The sequence below is a fragment of the Pongo abelii genome, chromosome 19, assembly GCF_028885655.2.
Source record: "Pongo abelii isolate AG06213 chromosome 19, NHGRI_mPonAbe1-v2.0_pri, whole genome shotgun sequence".
Classification (NCBI taxonomy): Eukaryota; Metazoa; Chordata; class Mammalia; order Primates; family Hominidae; genus Pongo; species Pongo abelii.
This window is the reverse complement of record NC_072004.2, coordinates 97399131-97423299: the sequence shown is the minus strand read 5'-3', so window position 1 is coordinate 97423299 and position 24169 is coordinate 97399131. Positions and strand designations below refer to the sequence as shown.

Sequence of the window (24169 nt, the reverse complement as noted above, 5' to 3'; positions counted from 1 at the left end):
GGAGCTCAAGAAGCTCTGACCTGGCCCCTGGGCTGTGGCTGGCAGCTGGCAGCCTGGCCCTCAGGGGACACAGGGGCTAGGAAACAGCCTCCTCCCATCCCTGTCACCGAGAGCTGCATGACAGTCCCCCAGTCTGCCTCTTTTGGCACAAAATCCATAAATGCCACGAACACCCTAGTTCTGCAGGTGAGGCAGCTGAGGAAGTCAGGTTCCAGGAGCCCAGGTGCAGGGCTCTGATGCAGGGTCAGGACAGGGACAAAGGAAAAGTCAGCCACAGGGCCAGGGACCCCACAGACATGAGGTCCCCACGGTAGGGGGGAAGCGTGAGGGAGAGGGTCAGGCCACAACCACACACAGGCATGCTCGGAGGTCAGCACCTGGCCGCCTGCCTGCACGCACTCCCTGCCAAGGGCCCAGTGCCCCAGTGGTGGGTGGAGTCTGCAGTGAGCAGTGGCCATAACCTTCGGAGAACTTCCAGAACCCAGAAAAGAGGGGCCACTGCCCAGCTCCCTTGTGAGCCAGGTGAAATTTGATTCTCAAACTGGATGAAGACAGAGCAAGGAAAAAAAGTCTGTCTCACTTATGAACACACATGCACAAGCCAATAAAATAAAGCACACGGTCATCTCCATTGATGCTGAAAACACTGAAACGGTTCAACACCCACTTAAGATTTTTTTAAATGTCAGAAAGTTAGGAATAGTAACTTTCTCCGCTTGATAAAGGTTTTTTATAGCACACATCATCTTTGGCAGAGAAACGACTAGTAATTCCTGTTACGATCAAGACAAGGGAGGATGTCTCTTAAGATCGCCACGATCCAAAAGCACCAGAGGCCCATTCACTGCAACACAGGAAGAAAAACGATGAGAGGACAACGGGAAAGGTCTGCAGAGGCCCCGACAGAAACCAAGACGCCGCTAGAACAAACAAGGAGTCAGCCAGTCAAAGATGTAACAGGAAGCATGATACTACCCACAATATTATAAAAAGTAACTTTCAGGCCTGGTGAGGTGGCTCACAACTGTAATCCCAGCCTTCTGTGTGGCTGAGATAAGAGGATCGCTTGAGCCCAGGAATTCGAGACCAGCCTGGGCAATAGAGAGAGACCTCATCTTAATGAAAAATAAAAATAAATTAGGCTGGGCGCAGTGGCTGAAGCCTGTAATCCCAGCACTTTGGGAGGCCAAGGCGGGTGGATCACCTGAGGTCAGGAGTTTGAGACCAGCCTGGCCAACATGGTGAAACCCCGTCTCTACTAAAAATACAAAAATTAGCCAGGCGTGGTGGCACACGCCTGTAATCCCAGCTACTTGGGAGGCTGAGGCAGAAGAATCGATTGAAGCTGGGAGGTGGAGGCTGCAGTGGGCCAAGATCGCACCACTGCATTCCAGCCTGGGTGACAGAGTGAGACTCCGTTTCAAAAAAATGAAAAAAAGGCAAGGCACGGTGGCTCACACCTGTAATCCCAGCACTTTGGGAGGCTGAAGTGGGCAGATCACCTGAAGTCAGGAGTTTGAGACCAGCCTGGTCAACATGGTGAAACCACGTCTCTAGTAAAAATACAAAACTTAGCCGGGCGTGGTGGTGTACGCCTGTAGTCCCAGCTACTCCGGAGGCTGAGGCAGGAGAATCGCTTGAACCCGGGAGGTGGAGGTTACAGTGAGCTGAAAGTGCGCCACCGCACTCCAGCCTGCGCGACAAGAGCAAAACTCCATCTCAAAAAAAAAAAAAAAGTGGGTGCCTCAGTAAAGATGGTTTAAAACCAGAAAAAAGAGCCGGGCACGGTGGCTCACGCCTGTAATCCCAGCACTTTGGGAGGCTGAGGTGGGTGGATCACGAGGTCAAGAGATTGAGACCATCCTGGACAACATGGTAAAACCCTGTCTCTACTAAAAATACAAACAAATTAGCTGGGCGTGGTGGTGCGTGCTTGTAGTCCCAGCTACTCGAGAGGCTGAGGCAGGAGGAATCACTTGAACTTGGGAGGCAGAGGTTGCAGTGAGCCAAGATCGCGCCATTGCACGCCCGCCTAGGGACAGAGTGAGACTCTGTCTCAAAAAAAAAAAAAAAAACCCAGAAAAAAAAAATCATTTGCCTGAGAAGCTAAGAACAAGCCCAGTGACCCTGCTCAGGTAGGAGGTGGGGCTTGATTCCGGACCAGATTGAAGACTGGCTGATGTGTCCACCAGCGCCACCACAGCTCACCCTTCCCCCCTCCCCATAACCCGGAAGTTACCACCCCTTTTCTAGAGATTTCTGAATGCCCCACCCCTTAACGTGCATGTAGTTGAGTGGATCTAAATGCGACCACGGCCACGCCCTGAGCTGCTGCCCTCCACGCACCACCCCAGGGCAGCCCTGCTCTGTGCCACACATCACGGAGCCAACACGGAGCTGACACAGTTGCCGCCTTGTCATGGAGCCCACACGGCCTCATCCCGGAGCGGACACGGCCTCATCCCGGAGCCCACACGGCCTCATCCCGGAGCGGACACGGCCTCATCCCGGAGCCCACACGGACTCATCCCGGAGCCGACACAGCCACCGTCTCAGTAAAGCTACTTTCTCTACCACCTGCTCACCCCTAAATTCCTTCCTGAGCGAAGCCAGAACCCTCCTGGCCGGAGCCCCACGTTTGGGTTCCTCTGCCTGCATCACTGCCACGCCACCAGGCTAACCAGCTAAAGCCACGCAGGGATACAAAGGACGCCCCCAAGTCCCAAGGCCCGGGGCCCCTTTTACCCGCTCCGGCTCCTGCTCCCGCTCCTGCTCCTGCTGGGGATCCCGCTCCCGCTCCTGCTCCTGCTTCTGCTGGGGATCCCGCTCCCGCTCCTGCTCCTGCTGGGGATCCTGGCCCGACTTGGACTTCTTTGGCTTGGAGGGGCCTCCAGGGCTGGAGAGGGACTTCGGCAACTTAGCTGAAGATGATGTCAGAGGCCTCAGGGGCCCAGAAGGGCCCCCCAGTCTCTGTCCCCCGCCCGAGAAAGGAACGAAGGGGGCAGGTGCGGGTGCCCTTGTGCTCTGCTTCTCCTGAGTGTGCTCGCAGCAGGGCCCTGAGGTGTCCGCGTCCTCCCGACGGCTCAAGTCGCCGCGGCTGAGCTCCCCAGATTCCAAGGGAAGTGGAGCGCTGGCGGCTGCCTGGCCAGCCGACGCTGACGAGCCCAGGCTTCCTGGGGTCTTGCCCACGGGGTCGCAGCGCTTCATGACAAACCTGAGTGGGGCCAGAGGACAAGGGAAGTACCTTGTGGTGCCTGCCCCCGGCTCACCCTCTCCCGCCCCCGGCTCACCCTCTCCCGCCCCCGGGTTCACCCTCTCCCGCCCCCGGGTTCACCCTCTCCCGCCCCCGGGTTCACCCTCTCCCGCCCCCGGGTTCACCCTCTCCCGCCCCCGGGTTCACCCTCTCCCGCCCCCGGCTCACCCTCTCCCGCCCCCGGCTCACCCTCTTCCGCCCCGGGTTCACCCTCTCCCGCCCCGGGTTCACCCTCTCCCGCCCCCGGGTTCACCCTCTCCCGCCCCCGGCTCACCCTCTCCCGCCCCCGGCTCACCCTCTCCCGCCCCGGGTTCACCCTCTCCCGCCCCCGGGTTCACCCTCTCCCGCCCCCGGCTCACCCTCTCCCGCCCCCGGTTCACCCTCTCCCGCCCCGGGTTCACCCTCTCCCGCCCCCGGGTTCACCCTCTCCAACCCCCGGGTTCACCCTTTCCCGCCCCCGGGTTCACCCTCTCCCGCCCCACGCACCTTCCCAAGATCCACCTCCCCTCTGGGGGACACAGAGATGAGGTCAGGGCAGCCCAGCCCCCAAGCCCACAGGCAGGCAGAGGCCGCCAGGCGCCCTCCATGACAAGGGCCTGGGTACACCTTCTCCCCACTTGCCACGTGTCCTTTCTCCTTTCCTTTAAGACCACTTTTTTTTAGCTAAATAGACTCCTCGGCCCCAGCGGCACTGCCCTTACCTGATGGTGGCGCTGCCCCCGGTCAGGCCCAGTGACTGCAGTGTCATGCCCCGCAGGGCGGCTTCACCTGTCACCTGCAGGAGGAGCAGCCAGGACAGGTGGGCCTCACACCGGGACCCCAGAGCCCAGGGAAGCCCTCTGGGCTCTGGCTCCAGGCACCACATCACCTCCGGGCACCGGCACCACCAGGACCACAGGCCACATGCCCTCTCCGGCCTCCATCCTACCCACCCCCCACAGCTGGCGCCTGCCAGTCCACACCCTCCACAAGGCCCAGCTTGAGTCTGGTCTGCAGCCGGGGCAGGACCTGCTGCCCATGCCTGACCGTGTCTCCCCCAGTTTGGTCTCTGCAGCTGGGACCCAAGCTCACTGAGGCCTGGGCTGGCAGAGCTGGGCTGCAAGGAGGAGGCTCTGGTGCCAGGACCCACCGCCAGGAGCAGGAGAGGCAGGAATGTGCTGTCACCCACGGGGGCGATTCCTGGTGCTCGGCTCGGGGTGGGCAGGGCTCGGGCCTGGGTGGCCACGTCCCACACGCTAACTCTGATCTGTGAGGAAGGGGTGGAGAAGCTGCCTCTAGCAAGGGCACAGTCAAGGGCCCAGCACAAAAGCCAAAGGGTGTAAGGGTCCCTGGGGGCCACAGCCTCAGGCCAGTGCTGGGCCTGGGTCCTGAGCTCCGTGGCTCATCCCCTTGAGGGAGGACGTAGATCTGAGCCTCCCCGTCACAGCCCCTGCCAGGGAGCTTCCAACTGCGGATAAATGGGGGGAGCGTCCTGGCCCCCCAGGGCCCCTCCGGGCCAGTGCCCCCCCCCCACCCCAGCAAAGGGCACTCAGCCAGGGTGGAAACAAAAGGCTCCTGTGAGGCCAGGGACGAGCGCTAGGAGGGTCCCGCGACGGCGGGCTTTGCTTGCACCACGCCACACTTGGTTTTGAAAATGATCAAAACACCGAGCAAAGCAAATATTTATTAAATGAAACCACTTTTGTGACTCTTGGGCTTTGAGAGAAGCTGAAAAAACAAACAGGGCGCCGAGGGAGGTTTCGGGGCAGTCCGGGCTCCAAGGGCCGGCCACTCCCTCTTTTTCCATGAAACACGTGGTGCTTTCAAGAGCCCCGAGTCTCCTGCCACTGCCCTGGAGACGGAGCAGGGCTGCGGGAGAGCAGATTTTCCAGTTGGAAAGTGGGCTGAGAGTGAGCGGGGACTGGGTGAGCAAGAGCGGGCCGCCTACCTCATCCCTCGTGTACACGCAGACTGGGGTGGCCCCGCCGGGGTGCTGCAGGCACTCCCTGGGAGGAGAGGAAAGAAATCATCAGGTACCCCAGGGCACCCCAGCCAGTGCCACAGAGGCCCTGGGGCAGGAGACTCGGAACGCAAAGGTGTGGGGCCCTCACCCAGCGCCCACCCAGGACAGCGTCTCAGGCCCAGGCCCAGGCCACAGACCTCAGCCCCACTGCACCCCACAACCACCGGGAGGAGGCACCTGACAGCCGGGGGCGCTCCCAAGGACCCTGGCCTGCGGTGCGTGGCCTGGGGGCTCCCCCCACCTCCAGTCTGGCAGGATGTGGAGCTGCCGGCGGGGCCCAGGGGCCACATGGGAGGGGCGAGCAGCGCTGGCTCCGGAATGCAGCTCTTGGACACCTGTACTCAAGAAGCCTGAGAGTGAGAGTACCAACGTCTGGGCTTTCATCTTAAGCCGCCCACTAAGAGGAGGCGTCTCTGTCTCCACTGCCTGCTGTCCTCCTTCAATGTCTACGCCTGATGTCACCAAAGCATGGAGGGAGGGGCGCTGCACTCCGCTCACGCCTGCTTGCCTGGCGCCGGGGAGGCCGTGCTTATAAGTCCATGTCGGACTCTGCCACCAGTGCCTTTCTGAGCCTCACCCTCCAGGAGGCACAGCTGGGCCCACGCATGGGTGGGCATGCATACGCCTCCCACACATGCCTGATGTGCACAGCAGCCCGGGAGACGGGCCCATGCCGCCACATCCAGCCCCAGAGCATGTGAACTGCTGGTGGCACCTGCTGCATGAGGCGGGCTTGCCTCTGCGTTTCCAACTCCCCACCGTGAAATCCTCCCCACTGAGAAAAACAAAAGCCCGTCTCAGGCCTTCCTTGCAGATGCCCCTGATCGGTCCCTCTCCAGGGAGGGGAATCCGAGAGGAGGGGGAAGATGGCCAGAGCCTAGGCAAAGGGGAGGCCAGGGCCGGCCTCAGGTCATGCAGGTGCCCTGCCAGGCCCTATGGCCAGTGTGCCTTGCAAGGGCTCAGGTGGGACAGGAAGACAGGCTGAGCTGGTGACCAGAACACAGGGGATAAAGATTAAGTAAGAGCTGGGCTGGAAACTGCTTGCAGCAACACCCCGGGATGGGGGGTACTGGGAGGGTCAGAAGACAAGGTGCCGCAGTGGCCGGGTCGAAACACACATGCACATCCATGCACAGAGCGGGATGCTGGGACAGGAACTCTCGGCCTCCGCCTGAACCCACCTGTGTGCTTACAGGGCCGCAGGGGTCCACTGTGCACTCACCATGCCCCCGACCCTGGCATCTGCTGACCTACTTGAAAGAGGAGGACTCAGCCGGGCGCGGTGGCTCACGCCTGTAATCCCAGCACTTTGGGGGGCTGAGGAGGGCGGATCACGAGGTCAGGAGATCGAGACCATCCTGGCTAACACAGTGAAACCCCGTCTCTACTAAAAATACAAAAAATTAGCCAGGCGTGGTGGCGGGCACCTGTAGTCCCAGCTACTCGGGAGGCTGAGGCAGGAGAATGGCGTGAACCCGGGAGGCGGAGCTTGCAGTGAGCCGAGATCCCGCCACTGCACTACGGCCTGGGCGACAGAGCGAGACTCCGTCTCAAACAAACACAAAACAAAACAAAAAAAAGGGCAGGACTCGCCTCTGTGAAATGAGAACAGACCAAGCAGAAAAGCCCGAGGAGCCACACCCAGGACAGGCCCAGCCCCGCCACCTGGGGACTCGGCCACGTGCGTGGGTTTGATGTGTTTTCTTTTGTTTCGTGGCCTCTATTTTTCACGTCCTCACTCCTGGGGGAGGGGGATCCCTTTCCCACCCAGGCCCTGATTCTGACAGCCTGGTCTGCCTGCAGAGACCCCACGGGGCCGTGGACTTAGCCCCGTGGTCTCCCTGGGTCCACGGCCTACAATGGAGCCCCTTCCCCAAGGGCCTCTAGCCTGTGGAGCTCGTGCATACCACACACACGGCGGGTGTCCTCTGTGCACAGGCTGGGACACACTCGCTGAGCTCCCGTCCCACAAAGCAGCCAACAAAGGGCCTTGGATTTGCCTTCCCTCCAAATGGCTGGAGACTCGGCCCAGAGGCCCTGAGACCCAGGGCTCAGGAAAACACAAGGCCTCAAAATGCGCCAGAGCAGAACCTGGACAGAGGCAGAGAGAGGCCTCAAGGAAGCACAGCCCCCAGGGCCAGGAAGGGGGACAGGGAGGGCCCAGGGTCCCCACTCCCCAGCATGACACAGATGGCCAGGGGCCCGGAGATGGTCATGAGGCCGCTTATCTGTGGCTGGGGAGCCCTGGGCTGAGTGGTGGCCAGAGTCCCAACTCGCAGTCCTTCCCCGGCACTGACCGCCAGCTTGGGGACCTCAAATCACAAACAGGGACAGAGCACAGCAGCGTGACATCAAACGCCAGCCCGGCTTTGATGTGCGGCTCCTCCAGAGGGATCAGATTCCCTCCCTCATGCGGGATCTCAGGGAGGGGCGGCCGGCAATCGGTTCCAGACCTTCTGCGCCGGCCCAGTGCGCAGGACGCCAGGGCCCGGGGGAAATTCCAGCGCCCGAGGAGACACAGCCCCTACTCCCCCTCCCCCATGCAGACCTCTGCCAGTCCCAATGTCTGCAGGGGCAAGACCCAGGGCCTCCCGGGGACGCCAGGCCAAGCCAAGCCACCAGACACCATGCTCCGAAGCCAGAAACGCAAGACCGGGTGCTGTGGGGTGCTTTTGCGGGTGCCTGCTCGCAGCAGGGCACTGGCACACTCTCACGCACTCTCCAGCCAGCAGAGCTCCCCACCCGGCCAGGGCCAGAAGCCAGTGGGACGGCCAGGAGGGCAGACACGGCTCTGCTGCTGGCTTCGCCAGCATATTCTTTATGCACCACAAACCCCGCCCCGCTGGGGCCCCACTCGGGCAAGGCCAGGCTGTATGCTGGGGACAAGGCAGTGAGTCTAGAGCTCTCTGTGTTCATGTCCTGTCTGGGTCTGACAAAGCCAGGCACAAACACAGGTGCTGACGAGAGCCCAGGCAGCAGCATGCGCCCTGCCGGGAACAGAAGCTGTGGCTGCAGGCCAGGAGCTACTGGGCTCAGGGAGGCCCGCAGAGGGCACCACCCACCACATGACAGCCCAGCTGCCAAGCGGCTGGACAGAGCCTGGGAGAGCATGGGGCAGGCTCCGACCTTCTCAACCCAGCCAGGTCCGGACAGGGATGGACAAGGATGGACAGGGATGGACAGGGACGGGCAGGGATGGACAGGGACGGGCCCCAGAGCTCTGAGCTGGCCCGGAAGCATGCACAGACCCACCCTGAGTGTGGCCACGGGCCAGTGCTCCACCTGGCAGAGCGCTGTCCTCACCAGCAGCCCATCCCTACACCCCAGCACACCCAGAGGGCTGCAGAAATCACCCGGCTTTCCCGGAGCCGCAGCTTTACCTACAGAAGGAGGAACGGGCTGAGATGCACTCAGCCAGACCCCAAGCACTGAGTCAAGGCTGGGAGCAGAAGGCTGGGGGCCTGGGAAGAGATCCAGCCTGGGGCCGGGCACACCGGGGGCCACTCCCACCTGGGGTGCCCACACCAGCACAGCCTGGGGGCACCTCTGAGAGAGGGCAAATCCCCTCCATGGCCAAGCTCATGAATCTGACATTTACAGAAAGCCCACCCTGCTCCCTCGGTCTTCAGATGGAAAGCGGCTCAGCTGCTGTGTGAGTTCCCACGGCTCACCCTCGGCATCGTTCCAGGGCAGGTCTCGGTCACCCACAACAGTCCTGGTTCTCTTCCTGCTCCCAGCAGCTCAGCGTGGTCCATCCACACCCCTGCCTTTCACCACTGCTCCCTGGCAACCAGGTCCCTACGGGACGTGGGATTCAAACTACGGGACTCGCCCGCCTGCTCTCGTGGACTGCCCAGACGTGCCACAGTATCCCCCAAGTCACAGTATGACCTCCCGGGGCTCGTGCCTGCTGGCTCTAAACCCATGGAGAGAAACTCCTCATAGGAAACCCGTTAGCATAACAACCTGTGCCCCAGCAAAGATGCTGGTCAGAAAGGTACTCCCTTTCCTCCTCCGGGTGCCTCCAGGAGGGCCGTGTACGCCCAGGGCCCGTAGGCCATGAAATCCTCGTTTCCATCTCCTGTGTCTCCTATCACGGAAGGCACACTCCCCATCGTAAATATCCCAAACTCAGACACAGGCCCACCAGGCAGGCGGAGAGCAGTGTCCTCCAGAGCTCGGCGTGGCTGTTCACACCCCTCTGCTGGGCAGAACCTTCAGACTATAAGGAAAATGGGAAAGCTCGAAGCCAGCAGCGCGCAGCCTCTGTCTCCTGGTGCCCTCCCTGCGGCAGAGCCTGAGAAGCAGAGCGGAGAGCGGCCAGTCCACGAGGACCCGGCCCAGACCAAGATGCTCCAAGTGCACCATACATGCAGGTCTCAAGGACTTTGCACAACAAGAGCATGAGACGGCTCACTTTTCTACTGACTACGTGTCCAGGAAGTCGTATTCTGGGTATACTGAGTTAACTACGCATATTACTAAAATTAATGACACCTGTTTTTATTTCTTCTTTAATGAGGTTACAAGAAAAACCGAGTCATTGGCCGGGTGCGGTGGCTCACGCCCGTAATCCCAGCACTTTGGGAGGCCGAGGCGGGCTGATCACCTGCGGTCTGGAGTTCGAGACCAGCCTCGCCAACATGGTGAAACCCTGTCTCTACTAAAAAAATACAAAAATTAGCCAGGCGTGATGGCGTGCGCCAGTAATCCCAGCTACTCAGGTGGCTGAGGCAGGAGAATTGCTTGAACCCGGGAGGCAGAGGTTGCAGTGAGCCAAGATCGCACCACTGCACTCCAGCCTGGGTGAAAGAAAAGAAAATGTGAGTCACCTCCGTGGCCGACGTGTGGCTCGCTGGTATCCCTAAGGCCCCTGCTGCTCGAGACGCTGGTCAGGCCAGGGCTGCGTGCTACAGTGACACCCTCACGGTGGAGCTGCGACGTTTCAAACACGTGGCGGTGTCCATCCAAGGAAATCACCCAGGGGTCCCCAAATTCACAAAGCAGGCTCTGTCCCAGGGCAACTCCTGGGCAGGCTACAGGCCTGCAGCCCCCAGCCTCAGAACGCCCCCTCCAAGCACAGCGCTTACACTGTCCCTGGACTCAGACCTCCTCCGAAACACAGGAAGGGAGAAACATCAGCTTCCCGCTTGTCCCACTCTGCGGACACTTGGAGTTCCCGAGGCCTCCCCAAGCCTCCTGGGTCAGTGCAGGGACACTAGGCACTAGAGAGCCTCCCTCCCTCATGCAGACCTGCTGGGGACCAGCTCCCAGCACAGAGCCCACCAGGCACTCCGCCCTCACCGTGGGGCTGGCAACACCACCCACCACGAAACCTTGTCCACATCCTGCTCCGTGGTTAGCAAACTCCAGCTTCTGGGACAAAGCTTGGGTCTGAGCTTTTAGAAATTTACTTATTTATTGTTTATTTATTTCTGAGACAGAGTCTTGCTCTGTCACCCAGGCCAGAATGCAGTGGTGTGAGCTCGGCTCACTGCCACCTCCACCTCCTGGGTTCAGTAATTCTCCTGCCTCAGCCTCCCAAGTAGCTGGGATTACAGGCACCTACCACCACACCCAGCTAATTTTTGTATTTTTAGTAAGAGACGGGGTTTCACCATGTTGGTCAGGCTGGTCTCAAACTCCTGACCTCAGGTGATCTGCCTGCCTCAGCCTCCCAAAGTGCTGGGATTACAGGTGAGAGCCGCCATGCCCGGCCTGGAGATGAAATGTGAAGAAGCCCTATCTTCAATTCCACCTCTGGAATTTAGCCCACGGGAGGAGCTGGGGTGGGTGACCAGGTGCAAAGGCCTCCGGCTGCACACTCTGCTGCAGCCCTGCCCGGATGCCCTGAGACACAGCCAGATGCCCCGCAACACCCACATGACACCCACACGACACAAGAGCATGGCTGTGAGGAGTGACAGGTGCGGGACCCTTCAGGAAGATGTCCATAGCATATTCACCAGCAACAAGAGTCAGCCACAAATCACTCTCCACCACAGGTGTGAGTGTTCATCAAATGAGGTGTACGTGCAGACACACCCGCAGACAGACCCACACTGCCACACAGACCAGGGCTGCGGGCTGGGGGCTCCGGGCTTCACCACCAACGGCCCCACCGCCTCTTGCTGTCCCTGGTTTCTCGAAAGAGCTGCCCCACTTGCTCCTGGTTTTTTTTTTTTTTTCGAGACGGAGTCCTGCTTTGTCACCCAGGCTGGAGTGCAGTGGCGCAATCTCAGCTCATTACAACCTCTGCCTCCCAGGTTCAAGTGATTCTCCTGCCTCCTGAGTAGCTGGGACTACAAGCATGAGCCATTGTGCCCAGCTAATTTTTATATTTTTAGTAGAGATGGGTTTTCACCATGTTGGCCAGGCTGGTCTCAAACTCCTGACCTCAGGTGACCCACCCACGTCGGCCTTCCAAAGGGCTGGAATTACAGGCGTGAGCCACCATGCCCAGCCACTCCTGTTTTTTTTTTTTTTTTGAGACGGAGTCTCGCTCTGTTGCCCAGGCTGGAGCGCAATCTCGGCTCACTGCAACCTCCGCCTCCTGGGTTCAAGCAATTCTTCTGCCTCAGCCTCCTGAGTAGCTGGGACTACAGGCACCCACCACCACATCCGGCTAATTTTTGTATTTTTAGTAGAGATGGAGTTTTGCCATATTGGCCAGGCTGGTCTTGAACTCCTGACCTCATGATCCACCCGCCTCAGCCTCCCAAAGTGCTGCGATTACAGGTGTGAGCCAGCGTGCCCAGCCTTGTTGTTTCTTTTTATTGTTTTTTGGTTTTTTTGAGACGGAGTTTTGCTCATCGCCCAGGCTGGAGTGCAATGGTGTGATCTCGGCTCACTGCAACCTCCTCCAAAGCGCCCAAACCCACCCCCACAGCCACCTCCAAAGCCACCACCAAAGCCACCTCCAGAACCCACCACGCCTGGCCACGCCTGTTGTTTCTTAAACTAAGTTTCACAAGAGGTTTACAAAGTCTGTTGAAGAGGCTTATGCTACCACAATGCCAGCCCTACCTCTCCAGACACCCTCGGCCCCTCAACAGTGGCAGCCCCGGGCCACTCTGGGCCATTTCCTCACGTCCATCCCCATCTGAGGACTGACAGCACAGCCAAGGAAGACGGCCCTCACCAAGCACCCTGCTCGTGGGAGCACTGGATTCTGTTCACTCCCGGGGGCACCGCCCGGCCCAGGGGCATTTCCTTCCAGACATTCAACTTTCCTGACTTCTGTTCCCCGCGCTGTTTGGTTTTCTTCTTGCCCTCTGCCACTCTCGTCTCAGGAAGCAGCACAGAGCCAGGGCGCCAGGATCCCTGCTCCTCACCCAGTGCCCACATAGCACCTGGGGCTGTCTGCCTCCCTGCCTGGCGCCACTCCTGGCTCAGATCCTGCTCACCCCTGCCCACGGCTTCGCTTTGCTCTTAGGCTCTGTCACCTCCTGGCTTGGGTCCCGCTCACCCCTGCCCGTGGCTTCGGCTTTGCTCTTAGGCTCCGTCACTGTTGTCTGAGTTGCATTTTGGGAGGAAGAATCCCGTGCTTGTGCCTAACCCGCTGCCATCCCCAGGGGCCTCCATTCACCCCGACAGCCGCTGGGGTGGCTTCCATCCCCATGACTGCTGAGACCCAACTTGCAGACCTCAGTGCCCTCACCCGTGAATGCAACACCCGTGCCATGCAGCACAGCACTACTGTCAGACGGGAGCAGGCCCAGCCCTGGGGCCACCGAGCGCGCCCGACGCACAGGCACCTTCCCAGCGCCCAATGCACGGTCACCTTCCCACAGGCCCTGCACTCGGTCCTCAAGACATGAACTCACCCCATCCACACACCAGCCGGGGCACAAGTGAGGAAACCGAGGCCCGGGGAGGGCGAGAACCCCCCGGCTCACAGCAAACCCCAGCCCCAGGTCCCTTCCATTCTGCTGAGCCTTTTAGTGTGGACAGAGACTTCCAGCCAACAATGAAAAGACCCAAATTGACAAAGCACCCATTTTTGCACATTCAGGAACAACATTTAAACCATTAACCGACAGAAACTGATACACATCAATTACTTATTTTTATTTATTTATTTTTTTTTTGAGACAGAGTCTCGTTCTGTCTCCCGGGCTGGAATGCAGCGGTGCGATCTCAGCTCACTGCAACCTCTGCCTCCAGGGCTCAAGTGACCCTCCCACCTCAGCCTCCAGTGTAGCTGGGACCACAGGCACGCACCACCATGCACCATGCCTGGCCTAACATTTCTATTTTTTGTAGAGAAGGGGTTTCGCTATGTTGCCGAGGCTGGTGTCGAACTCATGAGCTCAAGCGATCTGCCAGCCTCGGGCTCCCGAAGTGCTGGGATTACAGGTGTCAGCCACTGTGCCCAACCAGCAATTACTATTAGGAAGATTTTCTGGTGGGGCACAGGAGCTCACGCCTGTAATCCCAACACTTTGGGAGGCTGACATGGGAGGATCACTTGAGCCCATGGGTTCAAGAGCAGCCTAGGCGACCAACATAGTGAGACCCTGCCTCTTAAAAAAAAGAGACCTTATGATCCCATCCAGGGGAATCAAGCATGGGGAGCCCTGCCCCCAGCACCGAACGTCTCCCCTCTCGGTGCTCACCAGGCCCCTACAGGACAGAAGCACATTCCTGCTCTTCTAGGAGGGCAAGGCTGGGCCGCTGGGCCCAGGAAGCTCAGAACGATGAGCTGTGACCAGCCATCCCGGAGGCTGCTGCTCATGAACCGGCAGCCCACACACCCCTCCTCTACTAAGGACTGCAAAGCGCCAAGAGGCACCACAGGCCAGCACAGAGCTTGGGTGTCCAGCTCTGAACCAGACCCAGTAACCACAGCAGCTTCCCCACCAAACAGGGTAGGGAAGAGCCCTCAGCCCACGGATGCTCACCTGGTCTGTGCAAAATGGCTGAGAAGCTCCCAGAGGGTCTGGCCTGAACAGAAAGAGTCCTGCAACCTTGAGCCATCGTCCAGCTGCAAAGCGATGCGAACCTAGAGGGTATAAGACATGAGAAACTTCCTTAGGAAGAAAAGCAACCATTCCATCTAAACCCCAGACTGATTCTCCAGACACAGAGGGTGACTGCCCCACCCCAGCCTCCGGGGAGAGGCTGACCCCCACGGAGAAGGCTGCCTTCCTGTGTACTCTGGAGTGAGGGCCACGGATGCTCCCCAACAGGGCTGCACCAGCATGTGTGTGCAGGTGTGTGTGCGGGTGTGCGTGTCGGTGTGTGCGGGTGTGTGTGGGGGTGTGTGCATGTTGGTGTGTGGGTGTGTGCAGGTACGTGTGCGGGTTACGTGAAGGCGCCACAGGAGTGATCTGTGTTGGAGACAGTCCTCGTGTCCCAGTGGGGGCTTCAAAAGATTGCAGCTCCACTGAACCTGACAGCAGCCTCAGGAGAGACTCTGAGCTAAGCTGCTCCTAGATTCCTGACCCTCAGAAGCCACATGAGATGGTAAATGTTTGCTGCTCTTTTTTTTTTTTTTTTTTTGAGACAAAGTCTCACTCTGTCGCCCAAGCTGGAGTGCAGTGGCAGCACAATCTCGGCTCACTGCAAGCTCCCCCTCCTGGGTTCACGCCATTCTCCTGCCTCAGCCTCCTGAGTAGCTGGGACTATAGGCACCCGCCACCACCCACGGCTAATTTTTGTATTTTTAGTAGAGACGGGGTTTCATTATGTTGGCCAGGCTGGTCCCAAACTCCTGACCTCAGGTGATCTGCCCGCCTCGGCCTCCCAAAGTGCTGGGATTACAGGCTGCCCTTGAGGCATCCATGCAGCGCTTTGGGCTCTAACATTCTGGGCAATTCTATGAGCAGGTGGTCAGGCTGGTGGGTGAATGCTGCTGACACCCTGAGCCAGGGAAGGCACAACTGACCCCAGAAAGAAAGAAAAACTTCCACATGAAGAATGATGTGCGCTGGGTGCAGAGGCTCATGCCTGCAATCCTTTGGGAGGACTTTGGGAGGCCGAGGCAGGTAGATCACGAGGTCAGCAGTTCCAGACCAGCGGGCCAACATGGTGAAACCCTGCCTCTACTAAAAATACAAAAATTAGCCAGGCACGGTGGCGGGCACCTGTAATGCCAGCTACTCGAAAGGCTGAGGCCGGAGAATCACTTGAGCCCGGGCGGCAGAGGTTGCAGTGAGCCAAGATTGTGCCATTGCACTCCAGCCTGGGTGACAGAGCAAGACTCTGTTTCAAAAAAAAACAAAAACAAAAACAGGCGCGGGTGGATCACGAGGTCAGGAGATCGAGACCATCCTGGCTAACACAGTGACACCCTGTCTCTACTAAAAATACAAAAAAATAAGCCGGGCGTGGTGGTGGGCACCTGTAGTCCCAGCTACTCGGGAGGCTGAGGCAGGAGAATGGCGTGAACCCAGGAGGCGGAGCTCGAAGTGAGCCAAGATTGCGCCACTGCACTCCAGCCTGGGCGACAGAGCGAGACTCTGTCTCAAAAAAAAAAAAAAACATGAGATGCTCATTTTCAGTCGCTAGTTATCAAAAAACAGGAAGCTGTTTGGGCCCAACCCAGGGAAAGCAGAACTGGTGCTAAGACTCATGTCCCTCCTTCCCCAGCACCCCCCACTGTCCCCTGTCCCCCGTCCCCCGTCCCTGGCCAGCTGAACGATCTTGTGCCCCACACAGTCAGCCTCCCCCAGAGCACCGCCCACCATGTTCTCAGGCCCCTCACGGCTCCGGGAAGCAGGCACCATCTCCAGCCTGGCATTGTTGGGCAGGTTGGCAAATCTCCACTGGAGAGAAAGGTCGAGCACGCTCCTCTGAAACCTGCAAGACAGACCAGAGCACACTTGCTGCCCTGCAGAGCCTGACGCGCCCCGCCATCCACGTCCCGCTGTCCACGTCCTATGGCAGCTCCCCAACAGCGGGACGTCATAACCTGCAGAGGCATAAGGCGGGTCCCCGATCACATGGGGCCTCCTGCAAGCAGAAGGGAGCAGGGAAAAGGGAGACGTGGGCCTCGGGCCACGCCGAGGGGGCTGCTCCTTCAGAGTCTGGGGTGCTGACAGCCCCAGTGCAGACGCTCGGAAAACAGAGAGAACGACAGGGGCATGAACACTGCTGCACTCGCGGAAGCTGGGGTGTCACAGACCCCGGCCGTCACAGCTGGAGCCGCCAGAGAAAACCTGACTGCCCAGGCGCGGTGGCTCACGCCTGTAATCCCAGCACTTTGGGAGGCTGAGGCGGGTGGATCACCTGAGGTTCAGGAGTTTGAGACAAGCCTGACCAACATGGTGAAACCCTGTCTCTACTAAAAATACAAAAAAATAAGCTGGGCATGGTGGCTCAGGCCTGTAGTCCCAGCTACTCGGGAGGCTGAGGCAGGAGAATTGCTTGAACCCGGGAGGCAGAGGCTACAGTGAGCCGAGATCGTGCCACTGCACTCCAGCCTGGGTGACAAGAGCAAAACTCTGTGAAAGAAGAAAGAAAAGAAAAAAAAGAAAGAAAGGAAAGAAAGGAAGAAAGAAAGAGAAAAGAGGAAGAAAGGAAGAGAAAGAAAGAGAGAAGAAAGAAAGGAAAGAAAAAGAAAAGAAAGAAAGAAAAAGAAAAGAAAGAAAGAAGAATAGAAAAAAGAAAAGAAAAAAGAAAAAAGAAATCTGAATATACTCAAAGTGGTTGGCCTCACTTTGGAAATGCAAGCTGCTGTTGGAGACAACTAGTGAAGAGAGTTCAGACAGCCCAGGGGCATCTGGAAGAATTAAGAGACAACAAACTTTGCTATCCATCTTCAACACTGGCCAGAAAAGTGACTCTGCAAATTGCCACATGAAATATCTACAGCAAGACAGGATAGCAGATCGGGGGATCCCGAGGGCAGGCGGGCTGGGAACGTTGGAGCGGAGGGCACTGTTCATGCATGGGGCTGCATTCCTCTGCACTGCCTGCACTTTGTAAGCAAGTGGTACCATTAGCAGAGGAAAAGGAGACCTGAAAACATGGCTATGGCGTTGCAGGACCGGACCTGCCTCAAAATTGCACTCACTGGCTCGCACCAGACACCACCACACAGACCACGGGCAGGTGAACAGTCAGAAGTAACAATGCACCGGGCACGGTGGCTCATGCCTGTAATCCCAGCAATTTGGGAGGCCGAGATGGGCGGATCACTTGAGGTCAAGAGTTTGAGAGCAGTCTGGCCAATGTGGTGAAACTCCGTCTCTACCAAAAATACAAAAATCAGCCAGGCGTGGTGGCGCAAGCCTGTAGTCCCAGCTACTCGGGAGGCTGAGGTGGGAGAAGTGCTTCAACCCGGGAGGCGGAGGTTGCAGTGTGCCAAGATTGCGCCATTGCACTCCAGCCTGGGCGACAGAGCGAGACTCCGTCTCAAACCAAACAAACAAACAAAAGAAAGAAATAAAAATGAGGCCAGGTGCAGTGGCTCACGCCTATCATCCCAGCACTTTGGGAGGCCAAGATGGGCGGATCACTTGAGGTCAGGAGTTTGAGATCAGCCTGGTCAACATGGTGAAACCCCATCTCTACTAAAAATACAGAAACTAGCCGGGTGTGTTGGCGGGTGCCTGTAATTCCAGCTACTCAAGATGCTGAGGCTCGATAATCGCTTGAACCCAGGAGGCAGAGGTTGCAGTGAGCTGAGATCATGCCACCGCACTCCAGCCTAGGTGACAGAGCAAGACTCTGTTTCAAAAAAATGGCCAGGCACAGTGACTCATGCCTGCAATCCCAACACTTTGGAAGACCAAGGCGGGTGGATCACCTGAGGTCAGGAGTTGAAGACCAGCCTGAACAACATGGTGAAACCCCGTCTCTACTAATAATACAAAAATTAGCTGGGCATGATGGCGCATGCCTGTAATCCCAGCTACTCGGGAGGCTGAGGCAGGAGAATCACTTGAACCTGGAAGATGGAGGTTGCAGTGAGCCGAGATAGCACCACTGTACTACTGCCTGTGTGACAAGCGAGACTCCATCTCAAAAAATAATGAAATAAAAATGAAACCCTAAGCCCCCCCAACCAACTGAACTGTCCTCCTCTTGGCCCAGAGGACCCCAGAAACCTTGAAAGCTGAGTTCCTGGCCATGGCTGGGTGGGAGATCAGACACACCTGCAGGCTCTCTTCCCTAAGGGATAAACAGAAAGCAGCCCTTTCCAAAGACTCTTGGGCTGGTATCTGACGTCAGCCAACCTCCCGCCAGGCCCTTCTCTCTTGCGGTTTCTTCAAAACAACCCACAGGTATTTCTTCCTGATAAGAAACCACCAACCATGGAGTGATTCTGGCACAGTCAGGGTTTTTGTGGCACAGTCTTCATGTCCTCTGATTTGCCATTTATTTATTTATTTACTTTTTTTGTAGAGACGGGGTCTCACTATGTTCCTCAGGCAAATCTGGAATTCCTGGGCTCAGGTAATTCTCCGCCTCGGGCTCCCAAAGTGCTGGGATTACAGGCATGAGCCACTTCGCCCAGCCTGCTTCACCTCTGACTTCAGAGGCCAAAAATTCCACCCTCAGGTCATGCTGGCACTGCCATTTTTTGAACACAGGACCCGTGAAGAGGCAGGAAGCTCAATTGTGTGCACAGTTCTCCTTTCGTGAATACTCATCATCCTCCTACAGCATATTAAGTACATCTGTATCAGCCACCCCATTCGGTGTAAATCCCTGTCTTATTCTTCCCTCTCTTGAAGTGTCTGTTTCCAGCTTCTGGCTGGAGGCTACACTTCCCAGCCTGTTAGAATGGCCACCCTGCAAGCTGCAACCAGTTATGAGAAATAAAGCCCTCCTTTCCAAACATATGAACCTCATTCTTCAGTTGGCAAGAGAGACTGGAGAACAATGGAGTGAAGGTCTGGGGCAGAAAGCCCAAGACCACCTGGCACTCAGAGCACAGGTCCTGGGATTCTCACGCAGTCCAGACACAAGGTAGAAGACTGGAATGACTTGGCAGGTATCACCCCTAAGAAACTCCTCCCAGGAGAGCCTCGTAAGGCAGGGTGGGCAATGCCAGGAGGGCAGGCTCCTGCCCTCTGCCCCCAGTGTTAGGACAACAGTACTGTAAAAACAGGTCTTCAAGGGCAGGTGCGGTGACTCATGTCTGTAATCCCAGTACTTTGGGAGGCCGAGGCAGGCGGATCACAAGGTCAGGAGTTCTAGACCATCCTGGCCAATGTGGTGAAACCCCGTCTCTACTAAAAATACAAAAATTAGCTGGGTGTGTTGGCGAGCACCTCTAATCTCAGCTACTCGGGAGGCTGAGGCAGGAGAATCACTTGAACCTAGGAGGTGGAGGTTGCAGTGAGCCAAGACCGTGCCACTGCACTCCAGCCTGGGCGACAAGAGTGAAACCGTGTCTCAAAAAAAAAAAAACAAAAAACAAAACCCACACCAGAAAACAGGTCTTTAAAGTGAAAAGCTTCACGTGTGGGATAGACACGCACATCGTACCCACATGAGGGCTCTGACCCTTCTGCTGTCTCAGACTCCTTGAGAGTCTGGCAGAAGCCCTCTCTTGGGAACAATATCCCCACACAGAAGCGTGCGTGTAATTCCAGGGGCTGTGAGACTGCAGGGATCCACCACAGTTTTCAAGGCATCCTGTTTCTCCATGGCCAGCTCTTTCCCCTCAGAACCCCACTGGGAACTTATGCAACCCAATGCAATAAAACCTACAGGGGGTTGAACGGTGGCCCCCCCCAAAAAAGATAGGTCAATGTCCTCACCCCCAGGACCTCTGAACAGGAACCCTCTTACTGGGGATCCTGGTCTTTGGAGATGTAATGATAAATCGTTCTAGATTATCCAAGTGGACCCTAAATCCAATGACAAGGGTCTTCCTGAGACACAGAGAAAACAGGAAAAGGCCACAAGAAATCGGAGGCAGAGGGCAATGCGGCCACAAGCCACGGGACGCCTGAAGCCATTAGAAGCTAGAAGAGGCAGGAGAGATTCTCCCTTAGGGCATTTGGAGAGAGTGTGGCCCTGCCAAGGCCTTGGGTCTCCAGAGCTGGGAGGGAATATATGACTATTTAAAACCACCTGGGGGCTTTTCCAAGTGAGAGCCAGTATGTTCAGGGGGCAGGGGCACAGATATACTCAGCCCCTGCTGCTGAGCTGGAGCAAACTCACTTCAGATCATATTCACAGGGGTTGAAGTCCTGCCGCCGGCACGTGTCCTCCAGAACCTGGGGGTGAGATGAAAGGATGGTGAACTGCTGAGTGCGCAGGGCTGGCGGGCACAGTGGGCCAGGTCAGCCAAGGGCACTCAGCTTCCTGGTGAGCCAGGTGGCTCTGCCCAGGCAAAACCAAGCACAAGACCACACTACTGACGGTCCCCGCAACAGGTGCAGGCTCTCACCTGCAAATTCTGTCCACTCTCCCTCCCTTCCTCACCATCCCCTCAGTTTTGTAGGAAAGCTCCACTCAGAGTTCCCCTGCAGTACAGCAACACGGGCATCTTCCTGACACACACCCTGGGCTCTCCTTCAAACCCTGTAGTTCTGCAACCTGCCTTAAACCTGCCCAGCACAAGCTACCCCCTGGCTCTGGCGCGGTTCTGTGCACCTGCTCCCATTGCCTGCACCGCCTCCGCCCCTCTTCTCCATAAGCCAAAGACGTGGCCTTGCACCAAGGGGTCCCGCGCAGCCTCTGCGGGAGCGCCCCGCTTCCGCACTCTGCACGCCTGGCACCAACAGCCTCCTGGCTGCGCCCTCCACCTGCCCAGGCCTGGCGACCCCACGCAGTGGGCTGTTCCCGCAAACTCCGAGTCGTGTGCACCTTTGGGTCCTCACGGTCCCCCACGCAGCAGAGGCTCAATAAATCCTTTTTTTTTTTGAGACGGAGTCTCGCTCTGTCTCCCAGGCTGGAGTGCAGTGGCGCGATCTCGACTCAAGCTCTGCCTCTCGGGTTCACGCCATTCTCCTGCCTCAGCCTCCCGAGTAGCTGAGGCGCCCGCCACCACGCCCGGCTAAATTTTTTTGTATTTTTTTAGTACAGACGGGGTTTCACCGTTTTAGCCAGGACGGTCTCGATCTCTTGACCTCGTGATCCACCCGCCTTGGCCTCCCACAGTGCTGGGATTTACAGGCGTGAGCCACCGCGCCCAGCCAATACTTTTACATTTAATTGATTTGCGGTCACAAGGTGCCCGAGTAAAAGTGCAGTGCGTGACTCGGCAAAAATCGCTTCCAGGCCCCACGGCCCGGACTTCTGCCACCGCGCAACCCGGGCTCCCGCTCCGGGGGACGCCCCGAAATGGGAACGCGGGTCTAGGGCTCCACTCTTCCCTCTTCCCGACGCCCTCGCGAGCTGGGCTCGGCCGGGCGCCGAGTACTCGATGCGGGTGACACGCGGCGCCGTTCTACCTCACCCCGGGAAGGCTCGCCACTGCCCCGCCCCGCCCCCACTCGGGACCCCGGGACCCCCGAGACCCCCGCGGAAACGCTGGTGCCCGCGAGCAGGGGGCGGGGCCGCCGCGCAGGAGGCCGCTCATTGGCCGCCGAGGCCCCGCCCCCGAACACCGGGACGCCGACCGCAGTGGGCGGGGCCTCGGCGCAGCACCCCCCCCCCCCCCCGCCCCCGCCCCCGCCCGCCTACCCGTCCGCCCCGGGCCGGCGGCCGCACCTGAAGCAGCACGGTGCTCGGCGTCACCTTCACCGTGTGGCGCCGGCCGTTCGGGGCCAGCACCGACACCGCGGAGCCTCCGCCGCCTGCCGGGGCCGCCATTTTCCGCTCACGTGACCCGCCGCCGGGCCGGCGTCAAACAACTTTATCGGCAACAGCCGGGACGCGCAGCCACGCGGCCAGGGGGCGGGGCCGCAGCGCACTTCCGGGTCCCGCAAGGCCCCGCCCTTTCCCCACCCACGGCGCCCCGGCCCCACCCTGAGGCCGCCAAAGCCCGAGCCAGACCCGGATAGCGCGGCCGACCTCTGCCCCCGGGAAGCGCGGCTTGGATGGGCTCGCCGGGGCCAGGCGCGCGGTCACCCCCAATGAGCGGCACTGAGCCCCGGTGTCCCAGCCGTCCGCGCTCGCCCATCCTCGCTTCGTCCCTGACACGTCCCCACCTCGGTGCCCTGCTCTCCCCCGACCCTCCCGGCTTCCTCCACTCCAGCAGCTGAGACTCTTCCCTGGCCACCTGTCCCTGTGGTCAGCGTCCACCTCCTGACCTTATGGTTTGGGGCAGTCCCCCCGCCCCTGTACGGATCCTCCCTGGGTGTTGGGGCTCGTGGCCCTCAGTCTAGACCTGATTTCTTTCATCCTAAAATGGGAGTGCAGTATCTGGCAGCCCTAGGGCTGCTGCGAAGGTCCCTAAACCTGAGGGTAGGAAAGGTGGGAGACAGGTTTCAGAACCCTGGGGTGAGCGAACTTGAGTCTCACCGGAGCTCCTGCCGACCCACAGGCACTCAAGGACTTCCCGCACCAACCCATGCTGAGGAGGGGCTTGGTGGAAGCCTCGGAAAACACTCCCATCGCCAGCCACCGCAGCAGGGAAAGCGCCTGGCCTCACCAGCTCCAGGCTTCCAGAAGGAGCTGCCCTCCTGACTCGCAGCCGTCGAATGTGCTTAGCTCCCAGCACCTGGGCCACTCATGGACAGCACTTGCACGTGTTCCGCCCCGCCCCCGCCACCTCCATGGCTCAGCCGGGCCTGGCGCTTCTCTCTCCATGTGCCTACCTGTCTGCGGACTCCTGGCCAGGGCTCAGATGCACAGAAGCCGGTGGAAGGGGGACTGGTGCAGTTATCAGTCAATCCTCCCACAGGGCTGGGATTACACACGTGAGCCACCGCACCCGGCAGTCATTGCTGAGTCTAAGGACACCTCCTCTGCATGGGTGCCGTTGTGCCTTCCTGTCGACGACATATCCGTGTCACACACACCCACCTGTATGCTGACAAACACGGACATCTGTACATTGGAGAAACCTGGGGAAAGCCCCAGGTTAGCCACAGCCCTCCCACCCAGCCAGCCAGTCCCATGCTCTGTGCAACCTCAGGGCCTTACTGAGCCACACATCACCTGGTGGGTTTTAATTCTTTAGTGGCATTTTCGAAGAGTCTGCTCCTATTTTCCTTAGACTGTCCCACAGTCTGGATCCTTGGTTAAACGTTTGGGGCAATGATGAAGGGAGGTGACAAGTCAGCAGAAGGTGCAGGACATCAGCGTGGCCATGAGTGAGGACGTGAAGTTTAACCACTTGGTCAACTTTGGGTCTGCTAAATTACTCCATGGTCAGATTCCTCCCTTGCTCCTTGTAGAGTAATTAAGGCATGTGTGAGGTCATTCTTTGAGACCACAAATATCAAGTGTTTCCAATAACCATTTGCCCAACAGTTTTAGCATCAGTTAATGAGTAGATTCATTGTTTCACCGTAAAGCTGCAAAATCATGGCTTCCCAAGTTTATTGTTTCTTCTACATTTGTAGTCACTTTTGGTCAAGATTCCCCTTCTTTAAAAAGTTATTAAATATTCGGGAGGCTGAGGCAGGAGAATGGCATGAACCCGGGAGGCAGAGCGTGCAGTGAGATCATGCGTGCAGTGCAGATCACACGTGCAGTGCAGATCACGCCACTGTACTCCAGCCTGGGAGACGGAGCAAAACTGTGTCTCAAAAAAAAAAAAAAAAAAAAATTAAATATGGCCAGGTGCGGTGGCTCACGCCTGTAATCCCAGCACTTTGGGAGGCTGAGTTGGGCAGATCACAAGGTCAAAAGATTGAGACCATCTTGGCCAACATGGTGAAATCCTGTCTCTACTTAAAAAAGTACAAAAATTAGCCAGGCATGGTGGCGCATGCCTGTAATCCCAGCTATTCGGGACGCTGAGGTAGGAGAATCACTTGAACCTGGGAGGTGGAGGTTGCAATGAGCTGAGATTGCACCATTGCACTCCAGCCTGGGCGACAAGAGTGAAACTCCATCTC

At 58.2% G+C, this 24169-nt stretch overlaps 1 protein-coding gene across 4 annotated transcripts in view; it reads right to left on the bottom strand.

Moving 5' to 3' along the window:
- The window catches only part of ASPSCR1 (ASPSCR1 tether for SLC2A4, UBX domain containing), a 42258-nt gene extending 18628 nt beyond the window's left edge, over window positions 1–23630 (bottom strand). For 2 of the 4 annotated variants that reach the window (XM_024234515.3, XM_024234516.3), the window contains exons 1-7: window positions 21873–23630; window positions 20379–20434; window positions 15944–16058; window positions 14159–14259; window positions 5181–5238; window positions 3955–4028; window positions 2746–3214 (exon numbers count right to left, since the gene is read on the bottom strand). In XM_024234515.3, coding sequence (XP_024090283.3) covers window positions 2746–3214; window positions 3955–4028; window positions 5181–5238; window positions 14159–14259; window positions 15944–16058; window positions 20379–20434; window positions 21873–21974 — 975 coding nt within the window. In that variant the 5' untranslated portion in view covers window positions 21975–23630. Of the gene's footprint in view, window positions 1–2745; window positions 3215–3954; window positions 4029–5180; window positions 5239–14158; window positions 14260–15943; window positions 16059–20378; window positions 20435–21026; window positions 21046–21872 lie in introns of those variants that run through there. The other 2 variants (XM_063719013.1, XM_054537416.2) reach the window with 2 other exon arrangements.
- Window positions 23631–24169: the final 539 nt, after the last annotated feature.